Below are 17643 nucleotides of genomic sequence, written 5' to 3'. Positions count from 1 at the left end.
CCACCCCAGATAGAGGAGTGAAGATTGATGCGTTTGGTGTTACATCAGTTCATTCGCGGCGGAAACTTCAATATTATGATCCCTTCATTCTTGGTTCGCAAGCTGATCAGGTATGTCAATCTATTCATAATTTTTTACCAATATAATTAATTAATGTTATATATTTTACTAATACTTGTATAATTGATATGTATAGGTGTGCTACATCAGTTACCCTCGGGTGACGTACAGAGACGATCCATGGGTTACTGTAACGCAAATCAACCCAAGAGGACGAGTGGATGGAACTTCTGATGATGATGAACCATTGCAACCAGACTCTACCAGCAACGCCCAGACAGTTGAAGATTTGGAAAATGTTCAACTCGTTGAGAATTTGACTGTGTTTGGACATGATGCTGTCGTACATTTAGAGCCGGAAGCCGAGGTTGGGGAGTTTGATGAAGATTCAGAAGATTCTGATTAGTTTTTTTTTTTTTTTTAATGGTCCGTCGGAAATCCCTCGCAATATACCGACGACATAGCGACGACAACGGGTTTCATTGAAAATTTGGAAAGGTCGTCGGTATTTCGTCGGAAAATACCGACGAAATACCGACGACATGTTTTTCTATAAAGTTTCAATCATAAAAATCTATAAATTTAGATGCCAAAACTATGAAAATAACACATAATAAGTGTTTAGTATAGTATTAGATCGCAACCGTTCAAATATCACAACTCATTAAAATATTTATGTATGCATATCATTGTTTTCATAACATCTCATCTTAACATTATATACTTATACAATCATATTTATATAAGCTTACACTACAAAAAGTGTTGTTGTGTAAAATCGTGTTATAAAACATTTTTATTGTTAAATCTTTATGCAAATACTATATATATTATCAAAGATTTGGATTTTACATTTAGAAACTTGAAATCAACACCCTAAACACTAAGTCGTCGGAATTCCGTCGGAATATACCGACGGAATGTGTCCGTCGGAAAATACTGACGGACACATTCCGTCGGAATTTCAATTAGCCCGGGAGAACCAAACCGCTTGAAAATTTTTGCGAATCGGCATTTGGTATATTTTAATTATACCGACGGAATACCGACGAACCCGTGTCCGTCGGAATCCTCGGATATAAAAACCCTTCTTCTTCCTTCTTCGTTATCTCCGCGGCCTCTCTCTCACAAAACGAAAACACTCCGGCGATTTCTCCCCCTCTCCGGCGATTCCGGCCTTTCTCCACCTCTCTTCACCGGCGAATCCTCTCCTCACCCTCGTATCTCTTCCCCAAACCCCAAATCATGTAAGAATCATCCCAAACCTTCTTTTTTATCAATTGTTTAGGGTTTTGGAAGTTGATCTCGGATTTTAGGTTGTTTGATTGAAAATTTTAGGATTGAATGGATAGTTTAGGATATATAAGTTAAGATTGTTGTTTGGATTGTTGTTTTAGTTTTTTTTGGAACATTTTTTGATTTTTAAAAATGTTTTTTGATTTTTTAAAACGTTTTTTTTTATTTTTAAAAACGTTTTTCAAGTTTCCAGTAATGAACTATATATAATAAAACGTTTTTAAAATTTTTTAAAAATATTTAACAACATTTTTCTATATTTATAAATTTTTTATAATTTTGTATATATACATATATATATATATATATGTAAATCATGTATAATAAAAATTTTAAAATTTTTTATAATTTTTTATAAGTTTCCACTAATAAACTATGTATAATAAAACGTTTTTTAAAAAAAAATATAAATATTTAACAACATTTTTCTTCATTTATAAATTTTTAACAACAATTTTCTATATTTATAAAAATTTTATAATTTTGTATACATATATATATATATATAAAAGGTTTAATAGTTTTTTTAAAAACGTTTATAAAACCTTTTGTAAATATATAAATGAAAACATTAAAAATAGAAATGATTTGAAAATATGTTTGATGGGTTAATTTTTTTTTTTAGGGCCGAGGATGAAGTCCGCCCCGCAGCCCGTCTTCGACGTAGTTCGGTGAGCAGTTCCCATGCATCGGGATCGTCTCATGACTCGGTTCCCGCATATATTCCCGCTCCAGCTCCCTCAGCCCCTCACGCTGCCCCTCACGCTGCTGCTCAATAGGATCCGGGGGTCATGCCGGTTCATCTATTGGTTCAACAACCAGGTCGAGAGCATCTCCCGTTTCTCCAAACCAACCCACGACGAGGCCATAGCACTTGGTTAGTATTTTTTTATTTGTACCGTTATATTTTTTCCTTTAATTAACTTGCTAACTTGTATTTTTTTTAAAGGTTCACCAAGTCGAAAAATGGCATTAGCCGGAGCATCAACCAGATGATGTACTCCATGCTCCGTTTTGGATATCCAAAGTGGAGTGTGATCCCTTCCGACGAACGAGAGTTGTGGTTTCGTCAGTTCGCGGTATAGTAACTCTTCATTTTTTTAAAGTTTGAACATTTTTTTAAATATATTTACTTATTAAATTGTGTTTGTTTTGTAGCAAGAGTTCAACTGGCACTCCGATCTTACGGAAACAGTCCGTAAGAAATTCAACGAAAAGGCCATGGACTCTTACACAAAGCAGATAAACTCGTGGAAGACAGTTTGGCAGAAGAACAAGAAGCCACGGTTCATCAACGGGTCGGTGTGGGAGCAGTTGATAGCTCATTGGGAGAAGGAAGAAACTGCAGAGACGTCTTCTAGGAACTCCAGGAACCGGAAGAGCGATCGTGGCGGGAAAGGTATGTATGTGCACAACCTCGGCGCTTGCTCTATGTCTACTAAGGAGGATGAACTTGTAAGTTTTTTATTATTATTTATCTTTATATTTTTTAAATAAATATTTTATATATTTCTTGGCTAATAATGACGGTTTTTTTAGATCGAAGCAAATGACGGTAATCCCGTTGATCGTCTACAACAAGACGACGGGTCAAATTCAGGACCCCGTGATCAAAGGTGTAGTTGATTTGGTGGAAGCTGAAATAGTTTCCCAATCTCAGCCTCTCTCTGATGACGGCGACTCCACGGGAGCTTCAACCAACCTGTCTCTATTGCAAATAAATGAGATGGTTGAAAAGGTAATTTTTTTTATTAATATATTTTTTTAATAATGTCGATTACTTACTTGTCCCTATTTACTTACTTTAAATATTTTTGTAGGCGGTTCCTAAAAGGAAAGGAGGCCGTTTAGTTGGGTTGGCCCGTCGTGCTTCTTCGTATCCGGCATCTTCTTCACAAGCTCCGTATGCCGATCCCATGATTCTCGAGGAGCTACATGACAAAGATGAACGGATTGGGGCATTGGAGGAGCAGAACACCACTATCCTTTCCGAGAATGCCACTATCCGTTCGGAGAATGCCACTATCCTTGCTGAGTTGGCATCCCAGAAGAAGTTCAACACCGAGATTATGCAGAAGCTAGATCGTTTGATGTCTTTGAGTTCATCTTAGTTTATTTCGGCTTTTTAAAACTTTCGGAATGTTTTTTTTTTATTTCGGTTTGTATGAATTTTAAACTTTATGAATGTTTTTTTCCTATTTCGGTTTTTATGAATTTAAATTTTATAATATTATTAGTTTTAAATTTTTGATTTTTTAAATTTATTAATATCAAAAAATATATAAAAATGCAAAATTAATTTGAAAAAAAAATGGGTATATACCGACGGACAGTGGTCGTCGGAATATACCGACGGACATATATCCGTCGGAATTTACCGACGAACCTCGTTCGTCGGAATTTACCAACGGACAACGGCCGTCGGTATATTCCGACGACCGTTGGCCGTCGGAATGTACCGAGGAACACTCTACGTCGGAAGTGTCCGAGGAACATTCTCCGTCGGTACGTAGTTTTTCCGATGAACTCTGGTCTCGTGTATCTGCATCGTAATATCGTCGGAAGTTCGTCAGAATGACGTTTCTCGGTATTCGTCAGAAAGTCGTCGGAAGTTCTGACGAAATTCCGACGAATTTTTTTTTTCCAACGAAACGATACCGACGGACGAGTTCGTCAGAAAGTCGTCGGAATCGGTCTATTCCGACGAATTTCCGACGATTTCGGCCATCAGAATCCCCCTGTTTTCTTGTAGTGTATAAACGAAGGGCTACACTTTCATTTATGCATCAACCATACAGAAAACAACAATTAAAAAATACACTCTTCCAAGGAAAAGTAACCAAAAGCTTTTTAGAAGCTTCACCATGGCGATGTCAGGAACATACGTGACAGACGGTAGCAGCCCTGGACACAAGCAAAGGAAGCATGTGCTTCCGGATCTACATAGAATATGAAATATATCGGCTTCTTTTCGATAAAAGCTTTGGTAGCGCAGTTGGTTTATGGTTACGATTATTGTGTTTGAGGTGCTCGGTTCGGGTACATCAAACTACCATTTTCTATTTTTTTATATGTAACCAGTCAAATTTTTTTGCTTCCAGCCCATATTTGTATTGGGCCGGACCTGGTGACAGAGGTTTCTCTTAAAGGGTCGGCTAAGAATCACTACAAGAGGTGCGAAAACCACTTCTTCTCGGATGCCGTCGGCCATCACATCCAAGGTGTCTACGTCCACGAAGGCGTCTGGGACACCCACAGTGCCATCAAGTCCTGGAACTATATACATGCGGTCCACTTTTTACTTTTTTCTCTCTCTATATATGTAACTTTCTAGCATTTTCTGTTAAATCTAGGCTTGTGTACGAAGATGGGAAGCAAGAGGTACTCACGGAGAAGAGAGAGTTTGACGACGACAAGATGGCGGTGTCGGCCAGAGGGCTTGAGGGTCACCTGATGGATCAGCTTAAGGTGTATGACGTCATCTTCCAGTTCATCCCTAAGACTGAGCAAGGCTGCGTCTGCAAAGTCACCATGATATGGGAGCAACGAAGGCTCGCCCGAACCCATCAACTACATGAAATTCGCCAAGAGCTTGGCTGCAGACATGGATGATCACTTTCTCAAGAACGAGAAGAAGGCGTAGCCATCATCTATCGTAACGAATATAAATATGTAGTTCGTGTTTGTCACATAATCATCCGCCTAGCTCCTTTTAATTCTGTACATTTATGCTGATAATAATGGCGGTATTGCATGCGCTTATATTATAGGATTTTTTTGCAAAATTGACCTAGAACTCAAAATCAAACACAAAACTAATCTCTTTTTTTTGGAAATTAGTTTTGCCCTATTCACCCCACAAGTTCATATAATTCACGAAAATGCCATCAAATTTTTTTTTTTTCGAAAATAACATTTTTACTCTCTCACCCTCATCATCTTCAAGTAATTACAAGATTGTCATTGTCATCAATACCCCAACCACCATGAACAACTAATTTGAAGCTCTTAATGCTTCCAAAATCGATTTACCCTTCTTCTTTCTTCATTCTTATGAACTAAACACAACATCTCTCTCACTTTCTCTCCACATTCAACTAAAAAAACTCAAAATTTTGATTCTACATTTTTTATGGTTCATAGAGTCATAGAAGCTAACGATTCTAGGTGGGTCACTTTCGTTTGAGATTCTGTGTGCTTGGAGAAGCCTTATGTGTGCTAAGGAAGTTATCTCACCAATTTAAGGTATGAAATCGAGTTTTTTTCCAGATCTGTTCGTCCAGACGACTTACCTCGTAAGTCGTCTGGCTGTAGACGAAGTCGTCTGGCTGTAGACGAAGTCGTCTGATCAATGCAGAGGTTATTTTTGCAATTGACTTTGAAATCTGTTTTCTGAGACGACTGAAATATAAGTCGTCTCCTTTTGTTTGGTTACAAAAAAATCTCCAAAGAACCTAGATGACTTACATTTCAGTAGTCTGGTGAAAAGTTGAAATATCAATATTTTATTTAAACTCGACGGCTTACAATTAAGTCGTCATATGTTAGTTTTGCAATTGAAAAATAAAACTTCAATATTTAATTATCTATAGACGACTTACAATTCAGTCGTCCGTCCGACGACTTACATGTAAGTCCCCCAGGATTTACGAGGTTTGACCAGAATCTCGGAATAAAATTTTGGACGACTTACATGTAAGTCGTCGGACGGACGACTGAATTGTAAGTCGTCTATATATAATTAAATATTGAAGTTTTATTTTTCAATTGCAAAACTAACCTATGACGACTTAAGTGTAAGTCGTCGAGTTTTAATAAATTATTGATATTTCAATTTTTCACCAGACGACTGAAATGTAAGTCATCAGGAAAGTCAAACTTCTGAAATAATCCAGTCAAATGCAAAACTAACCTATGATGACTGAAATGTAAGTCGTCTAGCTTTTTGGAGTTTTTTTTAACCAAACAAAAGTAGATGACTTATTTTTCAGTCGTCTCAGATAACATATTTCAAAGTCAATTGCAAAAATAACCTCTGCGTTGACCAGACGACTTATATTTTAGTCATCTGGAAGAGTTTGATTGAAGTCGTCCGCGTCGATCTTTAATAAACTTTAGTTTTCTTTGTTCTATGTTTGCTAATGTGTTTTATTTTGGCTTTTTCAGATGATGCGTCAGTTACATGCAGTGTATGGAGAATGGTTGTTGAAAGATGGATCTTGGAATTTTGTGGTTGATCATTTCAAAGGAGCGAGAATGTTACTTTTGAGTGAAGGTTCGACACATGCTGATCTTGTTGCAATGGCTCAAGAAGATTATACTCTGGACATGAACACAGAGTCTGTAGAGTTAACTTACTCATTACAACAGAGTATTTGTAAAATTTTAATTGCAAAAATGACCTAAATGGATGACTTCTCTGGAAGTCTACTAGACGACTTCCGTGGATGTCGGCTGCGTCAATGTTTAATAAACTTGCATTTTATCTAAAACTATAAAGAATTTTTAACATTTTCTTGTTAATTCATGTTTATTAATGAATATTTGGGCTACTGAATGAAATTTTAACTTAATTGATGATATTTATGAGGTTACCAACATTCACGTTAATTAAAATTTCTAACTGATCCGAGAAGACTTCCATGGAAGTCTTCTACGCTAGTTTTTAAGTCTTCTACGCTAGTTTTTGAATAACTTGTATTTTTAAGAGTGATAAGTAACTTCAAGATATGTAAAACTCATATTTTCAAAATATGTTTTCTCCCTTAGTTTTACTAAATTTGACTAAGTTTTTCAAAATAAACTTATAAAAAATATGATATGCTTTGACTAGTTACTATTGTTTGTTTTCTTCTCTTAAGTATTATTGTTATAGACACTAATGATGATTATTGTTATGAGTTGGAAGAAGGGTTAAAATGCTTCTTAAAATGTTGTATCAATATGAAGCTACCAACATTCTTGTTTATTAAGATGAGAAAAAGACCATTGGAGTTTATTATGCATATGAGAGATCCAAAGATAAGAAAAAGGCTATTGAAGTCTATTATTTCATTGATTTGTAAATGTATAAACACATTGTTAGCACATGTATTACATCTTGGGAAACATTATTACTGATTTTACAAAAAATTCACAACTAAAAGAGTAGACCACAAACAAAACTATTATAGATCATTCCTCTAAAAAGAAAAGCTTGGACTCCACTTGATATGGAAGAAGACTTCGTCAGAAGACTTCCGGGAAGTCCAGACGACTGAAATGGAAGTCGTCTGGAAGACTTCCTGGAAGTCGTCTAGTGCATTATATTTTAGACGACTAACAGGTAAGTCGTCCCAGAAGTCTTCCAGATCTGAAAAACCTGCATATAAAATCCAGATCTGAAAAATCTGCATATCCAAAAAACGTTCAAATTGCTTAAAACAGAGAAAATGAGTGGAAGATTATATAAATCTACCTATATAGAACACACAAAAATACATATCTAAAATTAATAGATCTACCTTTAAATGAGTGGAAGATGAGTACCATTTGATTAAAAACCTGCAAAAAAAGATAGATTAGTAAGAAAGACATGAGACAAAACTGAAAAATTCATATAAAGTTTGGTATTTTCAAGTCAAAGAGATTAGAGTGGGTTTGGAGAGTTTTAGTTTGGGAAAAAAGTAAGAATTTTATACAACAAGAAGTTACCAAATGAAGAAAAATCAGACATAAAAACTTACCAAAACGCTCAGATCTATTATGAAAGGGAGACTTCGTCAGACGACTTCCAGGAAGTCCAGACAACTGAAATGGAAGTCGTCTGGAAGACTTCAAGACTTCCTGGAAGTCGTCTGGAAGACTTCCTGGAAGTCGTTTGGAAGTCATCTGGAAGACTTCCTGGAAGTCGTCTAGTGCATTATATTTTAGACGACTAACAGGTAAGTCGTTCCAGATCTGAAAAACTTGCATATCAAATCCAGATCTGAAAAACCTGCATATCCAAAAACGTTCAAATGGCTTAAAAACAGAGAAAAAGAGTGGAAGATTAGATAAATCTCCCATTATAGAACACACAAAAATACATATATAAAATTAATAGATCTACCTTTAAATGAATGGAAGATGAGTATCATCTGATTAAAAACCTGCAAAAAAAGATAGATTAGTAAGAAAGACATGAGACAAAACTGAAAAATTCATATAAAGTTTGGTGTTTTCAAGTCAAAGAGATTAGAGAGAGGTTGAAGAGTTTTAGAATGATGAACATTACATTTTTGTTGCAGCCATTTGAGAAGAGAAGAGAGAATGTGTAAATTTTTCTTTATATAGGGAGACAAAAAATCCAATTAGGTTAAATATTTTTGATTCAGATGACTTCCTAGACGACTTACTTGTAAGTCGTCCAGAAGACTTTAATATTTTTAGCGGGAAATTAAAATATTTTTAGCGGGAAACTAAAATAGAAGACTTATTAGACGACTTACAAGTAAGTCGTCTGGTTTAAAATATTTAAGCGGGAAAATAATTTTTAAAAAAGTTTTAGGAGGGAATATTTGGACGACTTACATGTAAGTCGTTTGTTTTAATTTCTTCTCCAGACGACTTACATGGAAGTCGTCTAGACCCTAAACATAACCCCTAAACTTAATTAACTAACTAAACACTTCATAAAATCAAATTAAACTTCAAAAGTGTTTACTATACACACAAATAAACACGTATAGGTAAAAATTTAATTTTTCAAAAAACATTTAATCTTTCCAAAATCTAACCCTAAGAATACATACAATACTACAACATATGTTGCCAAACCCTAGACCAAAGAAAACCATGATTCACTACCTACACTCATCTATGTTGAAAACAATTCAATTTTGTTATATTTTAATTTATATCACATAAATCTGTTTATAATTACATGATTTTAATTTTTCGCTTATCAAAATATTTTTTAAAAAATTTATAAATTATTTTTAAGATCAGCTACAACAGAAGACTTACTTTGAAGTCGTCCAGACGACTTCCAACATCTCAGACGATTTACTGGAGCTATATTCGTAAAAATGGCTTCTGTTTTTTTGTTTGGTCACAAGGGGCTGAGCTATAATTTCACAAGGCTTTTACGTTAGTTTTGCATTTGATTCAAGTTTGGGTATAGGTTTGAGGTTAAAATCAAGTTGTGAATTAATTTTGGCAAATTCCCCTATATTATATGTATCATCCTTTTTTTTTGTTCACCTATATTATGTTCTTTTTTATGCAACGTTCACTTATATTATGTAGAGAAAATGGAATGCATATACATAACAAACACAAAAAATTAAGTTTGTACATGTAGCATTCAAAGGTTATAGTATTCTGTATTCTGTATATTTTATATCTATATATATAAAGTAGACTTTTTTCTCTTCTTATGACATGTGGAAGGAGAGTTTGTTGACATGTGTCCTCTTTTTTTGTCTTCTTACATTTTAGATCATTTTTCTTTTAGACTATTGCAATTTGGTTCATTATTTTTTAATTATTCACTATCTAATTTTTCTCACACTAACTATCATCATTTGAAGTTTGATAATCTATTTTATTGTTCAAAAAATTGCAAAACTATAAAGAAATAAGTAAAAAATATAAATGTATTTTAATATTTAATTTATTCACTGCTAAAAATAACATAAACCCTTCGCTATTTTATTAGTTTTTACTATTTTCTATTATTTCATTTACAACTATATATTTATCTTAATATTAACTAAACTAAAGCAAAACACATAATCTAAACATAAAACCTCCATAATCATAGAAAACAAAATACCAAAGTAACACTAACTCAACAAAGGTCCAGAGCTCAAAGGCGATCAAGAACGAAAATTAACTTACCCCACTTTATCATTGAGTGTCTTGGCCAAAACAATCAAAAGTCAGAAAAAGGTAGAAAGATAATCTTGAGATAAAGCAATCGTTCGAACACAAAGGAGCGTGATCAAAGACCAATGCAAAGAACCAAGAAAGCGGGTTAGAGGAAAAATAATCAACAGAAGGCTAAAATCACCACGAAGCAGGAAGAGACATACATAACGAACGATAAGGACAACCACCAGCTAAGAGGTAAGAATCTATATATATAAAGTTGGCTTTTTCCCTTCTTATGACATGTGGAAGGAGAGTTTGTTAACATGTGTCCTCATGTTTTTTTTGTATTTAAATTCTTCTTCTTTTAAATTATTGCAATTTTCTCCATCAATTTCTAATTGTGTATTATTTAATCCTTCTCACACTTATTGGTCTCTAAAATTCAAGAAATAAATAAAATAGTATAAATATATTTTAAATATTTAATTTATTCACATCTAAAAATAGCACGACTTTTCATCATTTTATTATTTTTATTAATTTTTATTATTTCATTTACAAATTATATTTATTTCACTATTAGTACCATAAGATAATCAAATTAAGAATAAGAAACTAGACAACCAACGCATAAACTAAGAAAGCGGGCCAAAGAGAGAATAATAATCGAAAGGCCAAAGCCACCAAAAAGCAGGAAAATATATGCCTAAAACACCGGAATCACAACCAGTAGCTAAAAAGTAAGAAACACCTCACAAACTAAAAAAGAACATACAAGACGACATGCAAGTGAAAAACCACAAAGCTCTGGATAGAAGAGACCAAAGCTCCAAGAGACTAACTCCGCTCACCTATACCAAGGAAAACATGGAAAGAAAAGAAACAACTTGAGAGAGGGAGAATGGAAGACAACCACCAAAAAATAAGAGACTAAACTTGAGACCAAAAATAACCTTCCAAGCCCACATAGCATACACGAACGAAAACATTATCCAAATCTCGAGTGGCAAACATGGTGAAAGGGAGAGCCACCAGAGATGCGATGAATGCTGCAAAGAGATGCAAGAATAGAGAAGGAAAGGGAGACGGAGCGAAATCAGAAAACTATGGAGCCGTCCTCGAGCTATGAAAGAGAGCATAGAAGTCAGAACACCAAAAACTAGATCTTGAAAACCAAAACGATCAGAGACTATTGATGGTAAGCTAACGACGAGGAATACAAAATCAAAGACGAATAAACTCTGACCCAACCAAGGAGATGCAGTTCCTAACATTAGATGAAATCTAAGGAAGAAGAGGAGCAGTCAATATTGACTGGAACAGCCTACAATACCGTGGGAAGCAACCGAACAACTGAAAACTCATAGACCCGATCTGCAACAAATACCATGTAATCTCATAGGTGAAGAAGGCAAGGAAGAACAAGAGAAAAATGTGAGTTTTTTTCCGGTGATGGTGAGAAGCACCGCACACCAGAAATGTAACGAAATACATAGACGCACTACAAAAAAAGTCCACATTCATAGCACAATACTATAGCTCGTTTTACTGAACTGTTATCGTAGATGAGTTTAAAATTTCATAACTCTATAATAGCATTATATAAACGCTATGAAATTTTTTTAATAATCAGAAGCTTAAAATCAGGTTTCCCAACGCAAACTTAGTGAAACTCATAAACGTTCCCTCTCATCTCTTTTATCTCTTGTTTTCCCTCTCTCTTATCTCTCATTTTCCCTTTTCTGTTAGAACCCTAAGAAAAAGTGAGCTTGATTCTACATCTCCTAAACCCTAATTCACTTATCCCTCTAATTGTAGTAATCAATCACCACAACTTAGCAATCTTAGAATTGCTTTGGTGTATGTATACTTTGGATGATATATGAAATAATGTATGTTTTATAAAATTAATGAAATGTAAATTTTATTTATAGATGAAATTGTAATGAATAGATGATAATTAGAGTTGTGTTATAAGATATTTTATATAATTGTATTAGGTGTGAAAATCATCATTTATTGCAAAATTTTGAAATTTCATCAAAAGAAAAAAATTTATGTTTAAAAATTAAATTATATTTATATGAAATAAGTATAGTTTATGGTTTGGCATATGAAATAAGTATAGTTTATGGTTTGAGGTTTAAAAATAATATTTGAAATTAAATTTATGAAAATATAAATTTTGAATTAAACTTAAAATTTAAGATTAAAATAAGAAAATACTAAAGTTTTGAGCACTGTGTTTAAAGTTTATGTTTTAGGGTTTAAACCCAAATCCCTAAACATAAACTTTAAAACTTCAATTTTTCATAATATTACTATAACCTTAAATTTAAATTCAAAATTAAATCATTTTTAAAATACAATCTAAAATTTAAATTCTAATTTCGTGTTTGAATCAACGCTCGAGATTTAATTTCAAATATTAAATCTAAATCTTAAACCCTAAACTATAAACCTATATAATATTCCAAATCAATAATATACCTTAAACTCTAACTAAAAATCATAAAACTCTAATCTTTTTATTATTTAACTTCAAATCTCAAATTTAATTAAAAATATAATCTTAAATCCAAACCCAAAACACTATACTCCAAACCCTATAATTATATATAAATCTTAGATTTATTTAAATAGATACTTTACATAAATGTATTTTTATAAAATTTCTTATAAACCTAAACAACATACCCCAAATCATACGCTAAACACCAAACCTAATATTTTCAAACTCAAACACTATATTATAACCTTTAAATTTAAACTCCAAACCCTAAACTATACACTAAGATCATATAACCCAAGTGATATACATAAATACTAAAGTTAATATCTTCAAACTTAAAACCTAAATTGAAATATAATTCTTAAAAATATAACTTTAAAATATATTTTTCTAACTTTAATCTAATCTTCAAACCCTACATCGTAATCTTTAATCCAAACTTCTTAACCTTAAAATTAACTTCAAACCCTACCCAATCCTCAAACCTTATTAAATCTTATATCAGGCCCGGCCCTGAGGGGAAGCTAAGGAAGCATGGGCTTCCGGCCCTCAAATAATATAAATAAAATTCAGCCATTTTTCCAAAAAGTCTTCTTAGTCTAGTGGTGTAAATCATCTATCTTTACACTTAGAAGCCTGGGTTCGAACCTTGTACATGCCAATCTCAGCCTTTTTTTTAGTTAGCTTGTGGTCTTGAAATAGTCAGGACCGCTACTGTCTTATATACACATATGGTACAGTTTAAGAATTTACGAACATATATATATACATATTTTCTTTTTTTTCTTTTCTATAATTTATAAGTAATAATAAATTAATACAAAAAGAGAAATAATCTTACTGGTCAATCTAAAAGCACACGGATTACTATCCCTACCGTTGATTAAGTTGAATCCATGGACTAAAATTATTTCTCCTTTTCTCCTCCTTCGTCATTTACTTTCTCTTGTTCTTTCTTCTGCAGACACAAAATTTCTTCTTCTCAAGTTTCATACTGCTCTGCTCATTACCTCCCCTGCTCCATTCGAGCTGCTATCACCGGATTTTCCCTTCCCATCCCTGACGAGCCACAGCCGTGCTGACTCTCTCCCGCCGCCGCGAAGACTCTTCTTTTATCGGCCGTGACCAGCTCTTCTCATCCCTCTCAATGTATGACTCTTCTCATGTCTTATCTTTCTTCTCCTGTCAACTCTCTCTTTTGTTCATGAAGTTACATATCTGAAATTGCTTTCAAAGAAAAGTTACAGATCTGAAACTCACAAGAACAGGGTGTCTCTTTTTATCTCTTCACTTAGTCGGATTGTAGTGAGATGGAGAGAACAGATCCGGAGGCGGTGTGACAGAGTCGCGTCTCTCTCTATCTCTTGCTCCCCTTTGAATCTGATTTTGATTTGTTTTTGGTAAAGGAAGTTGGAGGATGTACAAGAGGCTTGACTATGGAGAAGGCAAAGCGTGGTCTCGGCGTCTGTGGTGCAAGGCGTGGTCTCGGCGGCGGTTGTGCAAGGCGTGGTCGTAGTGTGGTGGTGCGGCGGAGAGAACATGTGTTTAGGGTTTAGATGCTGCGGTGGTTTGATTAGTAAACCATTTTGTAATAGTAAACCATGTAATTGTAATTGTAATTGTAAACCATGTAAACCAAAATTCAATTTATAAAAATACCAATTTATTATTTTTAGTCAACTTAACTGATTTAATTATAAATTAATTCTAATTTATGTTTTAAAAAGAAATTAAATATACATTCCGGATAATTTATATATATATAAATGTATTATCAAGATTCATAGATCAATGCTATTATAATCTTCATTCTATAATAGCAAACTATAAATGTTATGGTAAAAAGTAATAACATCATAGGAGTATTGCTATGATATGTGTATATTTCATAGCATTCCAAAAAAATGCTATCGTAGAAGGGGTACCTATGATGGCTGCCGTATACATAGCATTTATTAATTCGCTATCAAACATCTAATATAGCATATTTTCAGCGCTAACAATGTACATATTTCTTGTAGTGACGGTTGATATCTTGCATATTTCTATTGTTTTATCCATTCACCCATGTGCATTTTGATCATATAGATTAGGATTTAGCCATGTTTAGGTTGCATTTTGCATACATGAGTCCTTATTAGGTATTGGAGTACCACATGGAGTTCTTGGAGACATTTGTGTGCAATTGGAGTTCAAAAGAAGTGTTTAAAGTGATCATTGGGCGAGCACCTTACCGGAGCGACCAGTCCGGAGCGACACCATCAAGTCTCTCTGATCTCCCTATCAGAGCGACCTTACCAGAGCGACAGGGAAGAGTCGCTCGCGTTTTGATCACCCGGAGACGCGAGAACGAGTCCGGAGCGACCTCTCGCAGCAACACAGCGAGGTCGCTCCCGAAGCATGGAGTGACTTCACGGAGCGACAGGGAGGAGTCGCTTGCATTTTCATCACTCGGAGATGCGAGAATGAGTCCGGAGCGACCTCTCGCAGCGACACAGCGAGGTCGCTTCCGAAGCATGGAGCGACTTGTCGGAGCGACGAGCGGAGGTCGCTGCGCGTCTTATTTCTGCTCGAACTTATGATTTCTCAAGGGCCTTTCGGTCATTTCATTATGCACGTTTTTATTTTCTAAACCTATGTTTTAATACTCTGTAAGCCACCAGGAGGCGGATCATCTTTGTTCTTAAGAAAAACCACCAAAAACCTTTGGAAAGTCATCTCTTGAATCAATTGATCAGTTTTGTTATTGAAATTCTGTGTTTTATTATCTATTTTCTGTGTATCTCTACATGATTAATCTGAAATCCAACATGGGTTTAAGAGGAATCATGGAGATTAGTGAGTAATCACCTTTTGAATTCATGGGTTAGGGAGATTAAGGGTGATTAGGTTAGAGCTAGGATGTTTTAGTGTAGATCATTCATATTTCCTTGTTAACAGAGTGAACATAATGCATCTTCTGAGTTGGTCACTCAGTTGTTGATCCTTAGGCATTTCTCACCTGAAAGGTGTTCGAGGAAATGCCCGAGACAACTCTTCTAAGCTTTTAGCATACTTTGCCAAAGACATTTGTTGTTAGAGGTGCTAAGATAGCCATTGGACTTGCTAGATATGATTGCTTTCATATTATTCAACCAAAGACATTTGATGTTTGAATTGTGTTAGTAAATGAACATTCATCTAGACATAGAGTTTGTTTAGGATTGTGTCTAAGCTTAAGGTTGATAGTTTGATTGATCATTTGCCATCCTTAGTTCAAAACTTGATCACCCGAGTTCTAATCCCTATATCCATGAGTTCTCTTTTCCCATAGTTAAGAAAGCATCATTTAGTTATTCCTTTTAGTTAGTTATAGTTTAAAAACCCATCTAAATCATTGGTTGCACTTAGATTAAGTGATTACTTGCATTCTCGGTGCTTTGATATCTCTCAGAACTGGTTCGACAATCATTTATACTACAACATTTGTCTTAGGAGCCTTGAAAACTCCTAACATCAAATTGGCGCCGTTGCCAAATTCTGAGTAGATTTAAACATTGAGATTTAGTCAATTGCTTGCGACTAAGTCATTTTTATTTTCTTTTGTTACTGACTCTTTTTCACCTCCCTTTAATCTACAGGTGTATGAACTTACGGAGCAACGGTCCATCAAACCTAGTTCCACGAGTTGCAGACATCAGAGCTTTAGAGAGAGAGTGTGCTAGAAAGAAAAGAGATGAAGAGCAACAGGCTCAACTGCAAAGACTGAACACTGATATGGGAGACGTTCATCAACATGATGCAGGCGTCAATGGCGCTAATAACAATGCCCCAGCTAACCAACAGCGAGCAGCTTGACCCATTGGCACTTACGATCGCCCCAACATTCATGGTCATAGATTGGGAATCCGAGCACCCGCTGTGGCAGCCAACAACTTTGAGATCAAATCAGGACTCCTCAACGTGATCGAGAACAACAAGTATCATGGCTTGGCTCTAGAAGATCCATTTGATCACTTGGACAGGTTCGACAACTACTGTGGGTTGTCAAAAACCAATGGTGTGTCCGAAGATGCCTTAAAGCTCAAGCTATTCCCCTTCTCTTTGGGGGATAAGGCACATCAGTGGGAGAAGTCTCTACCCAGCGACTCCATCACCACTTGGGATGATTGCAAGAGAGCATTCTTGGAGAAGTTCTTCTCTACTTCAAGAACTGCTAAGCTGAGAAATGAGATTTCCAGCTTCCAACAGAAGGGCTTGGAAGGATTCAGTGAAGCCTGGGAGAGATTCAAGGGCTACCAAGCTCAATGCCCACACCATGGTTTCTCTAAGGAGAGTTTGCTGAGCACATTCTACCGTGGTGCTTTTCCTAAGTACAGGGCCAGACTGGATACAGCTAGCAATGAGTTCTTCTTGGGGAGAACTGAGGAGGATGCAGAGGAGCTGGTTGACAACATGGTTAAGAGTGATGCAGTCTACAGTGGAGACCACGACAGAGGTAGTAGAACAGATGATAAGCAGACGAGGAAGGAGTTGAAGGCTCTACAGGATAAGATAGACATCCTCATTGCTGACAAAGCTACCCAAGAGCAGCTGCACTTTGTTGGCAACCCAAGCCAAGAGACACCAGTTGTTGTCCATGAAGTTGAGGGTTTGGAAGGTCAGGAAGAGCTGTGTTTCATCAACAACAATGGTAGCTGGTACAAGAAAGAGCCCAACTTTCAGTACAACAACTACCAACAGAAATCCTATTCCAACAACCAACAGAGTGGTTATCAGCCTCGGAATAATCAGCAAGGCAGCTATCAACCTCAGCAAAACCCTCCTCCTGGTTTCAACAACAAGGGCAACCATTCTTCCCAACAACAATCTAATCCCTCTACCTCAACTCCTCAAGTCAACAACACTGAAGCTCTACTGAAACAAATCATGGAGTCTCAAACAAGAAGTGAGAAGCATGT

General features: G+C 35.3%; 1 protein-coding gene, 1 long non-coding RNA gene and 1 other non-coding gene across 3 annotated transcripts; 2 read left to right on the top strand and 1 right to left on the bottom strand.

Moving 5' to 3' along the window:
- Positions 1-4220: 4220 nt before the first annotated feature.
- Positions 4221-4968, top strand: LOC106398451 (MLP-like protein 328). Its single transcript, XM_048757161.1, has 3 exons — positions 4221-4251; positions 4458-4623; positions 4710-4968. Exons 1-3 carry the CDS (start codon positions 4221-4223, stop codon positions 4966-4968), a joined length of 456 nt encoding a protein of 151 aa, XP_048613118.1.
- A 7371-nt stretch (positions 4969-12339) lies between these two features.
- LOC106399409 lies at positions 12340-14374 on the top strand. Its single transcript, XR_001280015.3, has 2 exons — positions 12340-13852; positions 14110-14374. It is a non-coding gene; the product is annotated as an uncharacterized LOC106399409 (long non-coding RNA).
- A 2526-nt stretch (positions 14375-16900) lies between these two features.
- On the bottom strand, positions 16901-17007 carry LOC125588062. The gene has a single exon (XR_007324458.1). It is a non-coding gene; the product is annotated as a small nucleolar RNA R71 (small nucleolar RNA).
- Between the last annotated feature and the right edge of the window lie 636 nt (positions 17008-17643).

This window comes from Brassica napus, chromosome C5 (genome assembly GCF_020379485.1).
Source record: "Brassica napus cultivar Da-Ae chromosome C5, Da-Ae, whole genome shotgun sequence".
Lineage (NCBI taxonomy): Eukaryota > Viridiplantae > Streptophyta > Magnoliopsida > Brassicales > Brassicaceae > Brassica > Brassica napus.
Note: the sequence above shows the minus strand (reverse complement) of the source record. Positions and strands in the feature narration are given on the sequence as shown.